At 43.0% G+C, this 11,854-nt stretch overlaps 1 protein-coding gene across 1 annotated transcript in view; it reads left to right on the top strand.

Annotated features, from left to right (window-relative positions):
* Nucleotides 1-11,854, top strand: part of LOC122554866 (nesprin-3-like) — an 84,935-nt gene that overhangs the window by 65,296 nt on the left and 7,785 nt on the right. Inside the window, exon 11 of the mRNA XM_043700214.1 lies at nucleotides 5,528-5,563. Coding sequence (XP_043556149.1) covers nucleotides 5,528-5,563 — 36 coding nt within the window. The remainder of the gene's footprint in view (nucleotides 1-5,527; nucleotides 5,564-11,854) is intronic.

Here is an 11,854-nt window from a genome sequence, read left to right on the forward strand (position 1 = left end):
AAATGTTAACACAAGTGGACTTTCAAAAGGTGGAGTGATAGGAAGCAGAGTAATAAGTCTCAGTTACCATAATGGTTAATGGATGGCTTTTGGGTGGCGGAAGGTATGTAGTGGAGTTCTCCAGGAATCAGTGCAGGGACACCTGCTTTTTTTGATCTATATAAACGATTTGGACATTGGTGTTGTGGGCAAAAAATCTCTAAATTTGCAGATGATGCTAAGCTGGGGAGAGTAGTGACTTGTGAGGAATTCAGAGGGGCATTGATAAGTTGGCCAAATGGGCAGACACCTGGCAGATGAATTCCAATGCAAAGAAATGTGAGGTTATGCATTTTCATAGAAGAAGCATGTGCAGACATTACAGGCTCAATGATACAAGTTTGATGGATGGAAGTGAGCAGAGGGAACTCTCAGTTCAAGTGAATATATATTTGAAAGTGATGTATTTATAGTGTACAGAGATAAATCTGGAGAATGGGCAGCACTTGGCCCATAGCCTTGAATGTTAAGATGTGCTAAGTGCTCATCCAGGTACTTGTTAAAGGATTTAAAGCACTTACCTCTGGAGTCGGGCCTGCATTTTGACAGGGCGGCGAGGAGTGAAGCGAGGGCTGCCGGGAAGGCAAGGGCTTAATTTATATTTGGGCAGGGAGCGGATGAGCGCAAAAAACTGGTGGCCTGAAATGTATCTAATGCAAGGAGTATAGTGTGTAAGGCAGATGAACTTAGGGCTTGGATTGGTGCCTGGGAGTATGACGTTATTGCAATCACACAGACTTGGTTGAAGGAAGGGCATGATGGAACGTAGAACATAGAAAAGTACAGCACAGAACAGGCCCTTTGGCCCACGATGTTGTGCTGAGATTTCATCCTAATGTAAAATATAGTAACTTAACCTACGCACCCCTCAACTCACTGCTATCCATGTGCATGTCCAGCAGGGGCTTAAATGTCCCCAATGACACCACCACCGCTGGCAACGCATTCCATGCATTCGCAACTCTCTGTGTAAAGAACCTACCTCTGACGTCTCCTTTATACTTTTCCTCTAATATCTTAAAACTATGACTTCTCAGACCAGTCAATCCTGCCCTGGGGAAAAGTCTCTGGCTATTAACTCTATCTATTCCTCTCATTATTTTGTACACCTCGATCAGGTCTCCTCTCTTCCTCCTCTACAGAGAGAAAAGTCTGGGCTTATTCAAACTTTGTTCGTAAGGCAAGCCCTCCAGTCCAGGCAGCATCCTGGTAAACCTTCTTTGCACCCTCTCCAAAGCCTCTGTATCTTTCCTATAGTAGGGCGACCAGAACTGGACACAATATTCCAAATGTGGTCTCTTGGCAACTAAATGTTCCAGGATATAGACGCTTCAGACAGGACAGGGAGGGAAGTAAAAGGGGGGGGGGGGGGAGTTGTATTGCTGGTCAGGGACGATATCACGGCTGTGCTAAAGGAGGATACTATGGAGGTCTTGGGTAGTGAGGCATTATGGGTGGAGCTGAGAAATAAGAAGGGTGCAGTTACATTGTTGGGGCTGTATTACAGGCCTCCCAACAGTGAGCATGAGGTAGAAGAACAAATAGGTAAACAGATTATGGAACGATGTAGAGGCAATAGGGTAGTGGTGATGGGAGATTTTAATTTTCCCAACATTGACTGGGATACACTGAGCGTCAGAAGCGTCCAGGAGAGTTTTCTAGAGCAGTATGTCAATAGTCCGACGAGGGAAGGGACCATATTGGACCTGGTACTGGGGAACAAGCCAGGACAGATGGTAGAAGTTGCGGTGGGGGATTTCCTTGGGAACAGTGACCACAATTCTGTAAGTTTTAGTATACTCGTACATAAAGAGGAGAGTGTTCCTCAGGGAAGAGTACTAAACAGGGCCAAGGCCAATTTTATCAAAATTAGGCAGGAGCTGGGAAATGTGGATTGGACACAACTATTTGAAGGGAAGTCGACACTTGAGATGTGGGAGACTTTCAAAGATAGGTTAAAGATGGTGCAGGATAGGCATGTCCTGTTGAAGGTAAAGGATAGGAAGGGCAAGATTAGTGAACAGTGGATGACAGGAGAAATTGTATGACCAAGAGGAAAAGGGAAGTGTGCATAAGGTCCAGGCAGCTAAGAACAAAACAGGCCCTGGAGGAATATCGGAAAAGTAGGACATGTCTTAAACAAGGAATCAAGCGGGCTAAAAGGGGTCATGAACTAGCTTTAGCCAGCAGAATTAAGGAGAATCCCAAAGCATTTTATTCTTATATAAAAAGCAAGCGGGTAACTAGAGAAAGGATTGGTCCACTAAAAGATAACGAAGGAAGGCTATGTGTCGAACCTGAGAGAATGGGTGAGATTCTGAATGATTACTTTGCATCAGTGTTCACTGAGGAGAGGGACATGATGAATGTTGAGATTAGAGATAGAAGTTTGATTAGTCTGGATCACGTTGGCATAAGTAGGGAAGATGTGTTGGGTAGGCTAGAGGTTATTAAGGTGGACAAAGCCCCAGGACTGGATGGGATCGAGCCCAGGTTGCTGAGGGAGGCGAGAGGGGAAATAGCTGGGGCCCTGACAGATATCTTTGTGGCATTCTTAAACGCAGGTGAGGTGTCGGAGGACTGGAGGGTTGCTCATGTTGTCCCCCTGTACAAGAAGGGTAGTAGGGATATTCCAGGTAACTACAGACCAGTGAGCCTGACGTCGGTGGTGGGAAAGTTGCAGGAGAGGTTACTAAGAGAAAGGATCTATTTATATTTGGAAAAGAATGAGCTTCTCAGTGATAGGCAACATGGTTTTGTGCGGGGGAGATTGTGCCTTACCAACTTAATAGAGTTCTTTGAGAAAGTGACCGAGTTGATTGATGAAGGAAGGACTGTTGATGTCATATACATGGAGTTTGGTAAGGCATTTGATAAGGTTCCCAATGGTAAACTAATAGAGAAAGTGAAGTCACATGGTGTGCAGGGTGTTCTAGCTAGGTGGATAAAGAACTGGTTGAGCAACAGGAGACAGAGAGTAATAGTTGAAGGGAGTATCTCGAAATGGAGAAAATGAACAGTGGTGTTCCACAGGGGTCAGTGTTGGGGCCACTGTTGTTTGTAATATACATAAATGATCTGGAAGAGGGCACTGTTGGTATGAACAGCAAGTTTGCAGATGACACGAAGATTGGTGGAGTAGCAGAAATCATAAGGGACTGTCAGAGAATACTGGAGAATATAGATAGACTGGAGAGTTGGACGGCGAAGTGGCAGATGCAGTTCAATCCAGGCAAATGTGAGGAGAAGCATTTTGGCAAGTCTAATTCAACAGCCAACTATATTGCAAATGGAAGAGCCTTGGGAAAAGTTGATGAGCAGAGAGATCTGGGAGTTCAGGTCCATTGTACCCTGAAAGTGGCTGTACAGATGGATAGAGTGGTCAGGAAGGCATATGGTATGCTTGCCTTCATTGGACGTGGTATTGAATATAACAGCTGGCAAATCATGTTAAAATTGTACAAGACTTTGGTTCGGCCGCATTTGGAATACTGTGTACAGTTCTGGTCGCCACATTACCAAAAGGATGTGGACACTTTGGAGAGGGCGCAGAGGAGGTTTACGAGGGTGTTGCCTGGTATGGAAGGTGCTAGCTGTGAAGAGAGGTTGATTGTTTTCATTAGAAAAAATGAGATTGAAGAAGGACTGATTGAGGTCTACAAAATCATGAAGGGTATAGACAGGGTAGATAGAGATAAGCTTTTCCCAGGGTGAAGGATTCAATAATGAAAGGTCACGCTTTCAAGGTGAGAGATGGAAAATTTAAGGGGGACACACACAGCAATTATTTTATACAGAGGGTGGTGGGTGTTTGGAACATGTAGCCAGCAGAGGTAGTAGAGGCAGTCATGGTAGATTCATTTAAGATGCGTCTGGACAGATACATGGATAGGTGGGGAGCAGGGGGGTAGGGATGCTTTGGATTTGAGCGACAGGTTTAGACAGTGGATTTGGATCAGCTCAGGCTTGGAGGGCCGAAGGGCCTGTTCCTGGGCTGGAAAATTTCTGTGTTCTCTGTGTTCTATATGAGGCAACTTGCCCTCTCACCTTTATCCACCTAGCTAGAACACCCTGCATACCATGTGACTTCACTTTCTCCATTAGTCTACCATGGGGAACCTTGTCAAACACCTTACTAAAGTACATGTATATGACATCTACAGCCCTTCCTTCATCTATCAACTTGGTCACTTCCTAAAAGAACTCTATTAAGTTTGTTAGGTACAATCTCCACCGCACAAAACCATGGTGCCCATCACTGGTAAGCCCGTTTTTCCCCAAATATAATTAGATTTTATCCCTCCGTACTTTCTCCAGCAACTTTCCCACCACTGACGTCAGACTCGCTGGTCTAGAGTTACCCGGAATATCCCTACAACCCTTCTTGTACAGGGCGACAACATGAGCAAACCTCCAGTCCTCCGGCACCTCACTAGTGTTTAAGGATGCTACAAAGATATCTATCAGGACTCCAGCTATTTCCTCTCTCGTCTCCCTCAGCAACCCGGAATAAATCCCATCCGGTCCTGGGGATTTGTCCACCTTAATAACCTCTAGCCTACCCAACATAACTTCCCTACTTATGCCAACATGATCCAGACTAATCAAACTTCTATCTCTAATCTCAACATTCATCATGTGCCTTTCCTCAGTGAACACTGATGCAAAGTAATTATTCAGAATCTCTTCCATTCTCTCAGGTTTGACACACAGCCTTCCTTCCTTATCCTTTAGTGCACTAATTCTTTCTCTGCGTACCCACTTGCTTCTTATATAAGAATAAAAGGCTTTGGGATTCTCCTTAATTCTGCTCGCTAAAGCTATTTCATGCTTTAGCCCGCTTGATTCCTCATTTAATACTGGTCCTACTCTCCTGATATTCCTCCAGGGCCTGTTCTGTTCTTAGCTGCCTGGACCTTATGTATGCTACAGATGTATTACACCTGTTTTCTATGTTTCCATGTCTCTACAAAATACTTACTTCAACCAAACATTTAATTTTATCCCTTAGTAACGCCTTCTGTAATGCATTGTAGCATACAAAAGCTATCCTGAAAACGTGATGGTGTTTTATCACTTTGAACGATGTTTCTTTAAGTGCTGAGTTATGCAAATGAGCCAAGTACCTGGATGTTATAATGTGGCATCACCTCTTTATATTGTAGAGCTCCATGCACAAGCTGTGTCTGGAGATTACACATATATATTAATTTAACTAAAATAAATTTACCAGAGAGCTTCATATAAATGGAATTCATCTGTCTTTCATGTGTTGTATTTAGAGACCGAATATTTTTGCAATCCTTGACCATAATGCCCAGTGTCTATATAGTAGTGGCTGGTACCTCTCCATCAACCTGGTCGTTTGTTGTTTTCTCATAAGAGGAGCAGTGCAGCTCAGGAACAGGCCCTTCAGCCCACATTGACTGTGCTGACATATGATGCCTTTTGAAACTAAAAGTTGTACTTTATTTAATGTTTGTTTCAGGTTCAAGGCTCAGATGAGGTTGTTGAATTCAGAAAGGTAATTACATTTACTCAAATCTTTTGGATGTGCTTTATTTGGCTTGTTCTCGTCCTGAAAATGTGTTGCTGGAAAAGCGCAGCAGGTCAGTCAGCATCCAAGGAGCATGAGCCCTTCTTCAGGGTGTTCTCGTCCTACCAATTTTGCCATCACTTGTTACTGATCTCTCACTGAGAAGCAATGTGAAGGGCAGTCTTTCTGCTCTGTGCTGCTGCCATGTAGTAATTGGTGAGCATTTGAACAGTACCTCCAAGATTTAAAAGACTCATTTTGGGAATTCTTTGCAGACCCCATATCCAATTGCCTCTGAGTCCAGTTTCACAGAAGTGAATAATTTGTACTTTGATGGTAACATGGAAAAGAGTTCCCAAAAGCATCATTAAAAATCTTGGAACACTCTATTTAACAAACAAAATTTATCATGTGTTCAGTATGTAACCTCTTTGGGAGAATATCAATTCTTCCTCCAGTAAAAGGGATTGTGTTATTTGTTAGTATTGTTAGATGTTTAGCTACTTTACCTGAAGAGGAGTCACTTTCCCTTTCGCTAAAAGTCCAGCTTACCTCTCATCTACCTTACATGTTTCTTTGCAAACAACAGAATTCACCTCTGGCCTGTTTCGTTCTGGCCAGAATTTCAGCCTACTCCTGGATACTATCTTTTTGTATTTCCTCTCAGACTAATCCCATGGGTTTACCTCACAACCTCCAATGATCAGAGCAATTATGAACTTATGATAGAAACATTTAAATAGTTTGCGAAGATTTGTAGTTCAGGTTGGTGATAAGTATGTAAGTTAACTCGCTGAGCTTGAAGGTTTGTTTTCAGATGTTTCATCACCACACTATAACATCAGTGAGTCTCTGGTGAAGGGCTGGTGGTATGTCCTGTCTCTCTATTGAAAGGTCTTGGTTTCTTAAGGTGGGTGATGTCATTTCCGATTTTCCTTAAGGGAAGGTAGATAGGATCTAAATTGATATGTTTATTGATGGAGTTCTGGCTAGAATGCCATGCCTCTAAGAATTCTCGTACGTATCTTTGTTTCGCCTGTCCTAGGATCTATTTTAAAAAGGCAAATGCTCTACATGCAGATACCAACACCAGCAGGTGGTTATAGACCCAACCCCACAGTTATTAAACAGAATCTCATCCTTTTTAACAGCACTTGTAAAATCAGGAGAATTAAACAGGACAGATTTCCAAAACATAAAACCAGATGAATCCAACACTTCACACTTCTATGGATTACTAAAAATACACAAACCAAGGGGGCTCCCTCTGATCCATAGTCTCCCTACCTGGTACACCAACATACAGACTAGCCAAAGAACTTCACCAAAAACGAAAACACCTAATTGAAGATTCACGTCGCTCCAATCCTTCCACCCAAGAATTCCTGAACACCATCAAAGACACCAAGATCGAAGAGGACGAAATAATGGTCTCCAATGATGTTACAGCAAAGCCAACATCCTCAAGCTAGTGGACCTGTGCCTCATCACCTACTTCACATTCAGTAACCAAACCTACAAACAAGTCAACAGAACACCTATGGGATCATCAATATCAGGGCTCACAGTGGAAACAGTAATGCAGAGACTTGAACAAGCTGCCTTCCCATCTATCCAGCCCAAACTCTGGGTCCACTGTGTGGATGACAGCTTTGTCATCACAAAACAGAACAAATGAGAGGAAACGTACAACACCATCAACAATATCCTGACAGGCATCAAATTCACAAGAGGAGGAGAACGACAACAGACTCCCATTCCTAGACGTGACAGTTGAACGTACAGTAAACGGAGAGCTTCAAACCAGCGACTACAGAAAAACAACACACACAGACCACTGCTTACCTTCAGAAGCAATCATCGGAAGTGACATCAAGACACTGTTTCAACGAGCTACATCACACTGCAGCATCCAAGAACTACAAACAGCAGAAAAATATCTATACAACATTTAAGAAAAATGGGGACTCAATAAATACAATCTGCCAATTCCTCAGAAACAAACCCAAACAAGCAGACACAACGCAACCAAAAACTATAGCCACATTACCTTACATCAAAGACAGATCAGAAATGACTTCCAAACTACTCAGACCCCTTGGCATCATGGTAACCTAGAAAACCATCAACACACTTAAACAGCGACAAATGAATCTAAAGTATCCATTAGATACCACCAGCAAAACTAACTTGTCATTTACAAGATACCATGCAAGGACTGTAAAACAAAATCACTACATCGTACAAAGTAGCAGGAAACTTGCCACCAGGATACAATGAACACTAACTGGCCACTAAAAGAGACCACCCACTATCACTGGTTTCTATACATGCAGAGAAGGACACCACTTTGACTGGGCAACATACACATCCTAGGACAGGTGAAACAAAGACACTCACGAGAATGCTTAGATGGCATAGCATTCTAACTAGAACTCCATCACTAAACACATCGATTTCGATCCCAACTGCTTTCCCTTGACAAAAACAGAACCAGAAATGACATCGCCCACCTTAAAAAACCAAGGCCTTTCAACAGAGAGGCAGGACATACCATCAGCGCTTTGTCAGAGACTCACTGATGATGTTGCCTAGTATGGTGACGAAACAAATCTTCAAGCTCCTCTGAAAACAAACCTTCAAGCTCAGTGAGTTAACTTTACAGACTTGGAAACATTTAAACTTTTGCACTTCACCTCCACTCAGCAACTTTCTTCTTATTCTGAGGATTTCTTGTGGCATTCCCTTCTGTCCATTCTCTACCCTGCCTAATTGCCTTCCTTCCTGATGAAGGGCTTTTGCCCGAAACGTTGGATTTTCCTGCTCCTCGGATGCTGCCTGAACTGCTCTGCTTTTCCAGCACCACTCGAATCCAGAATCTGGTTTGCAGCATCTGCTGTCGTTTTTACCTTCCTTTCACTATCCCACCTTTTATTCTTCTCAAACTTCTGAGGTGACAGAAAAATGTTGATGGATCAGTACATAATTGTCAGCCATGATAGATGCCTGTCTTGCAGTTGCTACCATTTGATTTTTTTACATGAGTTCTGATTACAGAAAGTAAGGAAGTTTTAAATGTTTTGAAAGGAATGATTTCTGTAAAAGCATTGTAAGTATTATCAGTCTTTAAAATCTCTTATCCACCTCAAAATTATTCTGTTTGACTGTCAAACTCTGTATAAGTTTGTTTCCTTAAGTTCCAAAATCTCCGCCTCTACTCTTCTGAGACCAATGCATACATGCTTAGAATAGCCCTGGTATTGGAGATAACACTGGTTAACCCTAACACTGGCAATGTTATTGCGTTATTAGACCATGATGGATATAAACTTATTCATTCTTCTGATGCTATGCTAAATGACTGCTCTATACAGTGGACAAGGACAGAGGGACCTGGGAGTTCATGTACTTAGATTACTGCAAGCAGCAAAGCTGGTTTTGAGAGGGTAGTTTGCAAAGCATATGTGATATTTGACTTCATAAAAAGGTATTGAGTACAAAGCAGTGAATTTATTCTGTAGCTTTAGAAGTTTCCGGCTCCGGCTAGACCATGAACTTAAGCATTGGACCCAGTTTTGGTCACTACATTTTAGGAAGGATGTGAGGAAATTTCAGGGGTTGCTTCCTGGAATGGTTCCAATCCCGAGAGACTTCAGGTTTGATAAGTGAATTCAAATCTAATGGCCACGTTTGAATGTGATTTGCTCAGAAGCAAGGTTATCACCCATGTGTGCAAGGAGAGAAATATGAGGTAATGCATTTCGGTAGATGAAACACAGAGGGACAATATTGGCTTAATGGTACAACTTTGAAGGGATTACAGAAGCAAAGGGACCTTGGTGTTGATATACATGATTCTGTGAAGGTGACCAGGCAAATTGAAACAGTTGTTAAGAAGACTTATAGGGTCCTTGAACATATAAATAGAGAAAAAGAGTATAAAAGCAAGGAAGTGATGCTACACCTCTGCAAGTAATTGGTCAGACCAATTTGGAATATAGCGTTCAGTCTGGGCAACTTACTGAAGAAAGGATTTTAAAGCCCTGAACCAGAAGATATAGACACAGAATTAAGACATTCAGCCCATTGAGGCTGTTCTGCCATTTAATTATGGCTGACATGTTTTTCAGCCCCATTCTTCTGCCTTCTCCCCATAAACCTTTGATCCCCTTACTAATCCAGAACCTAACTCTGTCTTAGATACACTCAATGACTTGACCTCTACAGCCTTCTGTAGCAATGAGTTCCACAGATTAAGCATTTTATGTCAGAAGAAAAGCCTCCTCAACTCAGTTCTAAAGGGTCATGACTTCGCTCTAAGACTGTGACCTCTCTCCTACAAGTGGAAACAGATTACCCAAGTCTGGTCCATCCAGGCCCTTCAGTATTCTATAAGTTTGAATCAGATTCCCCCTCTTCCCCCCCCCCCCCCGCGCCCACTTTCCTTCTAAACTCCATCCAGTACAGACCCAGGGACCTCAACCACTCCTCATATGATGGTCCCTTCATCTTCAGAATCATTCTTGTACACCTCCTTTCAACTCCCACCACTACTAGCACATCGTTCTTTAGATGTGGATCTCAAAGCCACTCTCAATTTTCCAAATATTGTCTGACCAGAGCCTTGTACAACCTCAGCAGTACATCTCTCCGCTCGTGTTCTAGCATTAATGAAATGAATGCTAATATTGCATTTACCTCCCTAACTACCAATAAAGCTTGCTTGTTAACCTTAAGAGAATCCTCAACTAGGCCTCACTTGGCCCTTTGTGCTTCAGATTTCCAAAGCCTTTTCCCATTTAGAAAGTGCTCTGTCCCTGGATGTAGGTTTTCTTGCTGAGCTGGAAGGTTTGTTTTCTGACGTTTCGTCACCATACTAGGTAAATCTTCAGTGAGCCTCTAGATGAAGCACTGGTGTCATCCGCTTTCTAATTATGTGTTTGGAGTTCCTTATGTTAGTGATGTCATTTCCTGTTATTTTTCTCAGGAGGTGGTAAATGGGATCCAAGTCAATCTGTTTGTTGATAGAGTTCCGGTTGAAATGCCATGCTCCTAGGAATTCTCGTGCGTGTGTTTGTTTGGCTTGTCCTAGGATGGATGTGTTGTCCCAGTCGAAGTGGTGTCCTTCCACACCTCTGGAGCTATTCGGAGGCCTATAGAAAAGTCCCAACAGGGTGACCTCTCCTTTCCTGTTTCTAACTTCAGCCCATACTACCTCAGCTGAGGAGTCCCCAAACATCCTTTCTGCAACTGTAATACTGTCCTTGACCAACAATGCCACACCTCCTCCTCTGATGATTTTATAAACCTCTATAAGGTCACCCTTCAGCCTCCGACGCTCCAGGGAAAACAGCCCCAGCCTATTCAGCCTCTCCCTATAGCCCAAACCATCCAAGGATGCTAGTGAGAATGGGTCATCCGTGAAGCATGGCATTCCCACTGGAACTCTATCAACAAACACATTGACTTGGATCCCATTTATTACCCCTGAGAAAAAAACACAGGAAATGATGTCGCCACAGGAAATGACATCACAGGAAACTCAAAGACAGAAATAGAAAGCAGTCTACACGACCAATGGTTCATCCGGAGGCTCACTGAAGATGTTATCTAGTACGGTGACGAAACATCTGAAAATGAACCTTTCAGGTCAGCGACCAAACTTACATCTGGAACGTCAGCCTGAGTTACAAATCTTCTGAAAATTCGGTGCTCTAAACCTTTATTCTTCCTACCTAAGTGCATAACCTTACACCTTCCAGCATTGAATGTTTTCAAGAAGTTAGATATAGTTCATAGGGCTAAAAGGATCAAAGGGTATGAGGAGAAAGCAAGTACAGACTACTGGATTGGATGAGCAACCATGATCATATTGAATGGTATAGCAAGCTCAACAGGCTTCCTGCTTTGTGTTTCTATGTAATGTCATTCATGCATATGCAGTATTACAGATTTGCTGATTGTTGTGGTTCTGTTCGCCGAGCTGGGAATTTGTGTTGCAGACGTTTCGTCCCCTGTCTAGGTGACATCCTCAGTGCTTGGGAGCCTCCTGTGAAGCGCTTCTGTGATGTTTCCTCCGGCATTTATAGTGATTTGTATCTGCTGCTTCCGGTTGTCAGTTCCAGCTGTCCGCTGCAGTGGCCGGTATATTGGGTCCAAGTCGATGTGCTTATTGATTGAATCTGGGGATGAGTGCCATGCCGCTGGGAATTCCTAGAGGCATGGCACTCATCCACAGATTCAAATCAATAAGCACATCGACCTGGACCCAAAATACCG

Source organism: Chiloscyllium plagiosum, chromosome 12, assembly GCF_004010195.1.
Source record: "Chiloscyllium plagiosum isolate BGI_BamShark_2017 chromosome 12, ASM401019v2, whole genome shotgun sequence".
NCBI lineage: Eukaryota > Metazoa > Chordata > Chondrichthyes > Orectolobiformes > Hemiscylliidae > Chiloscyllium > Chiloscyllium plagiosum.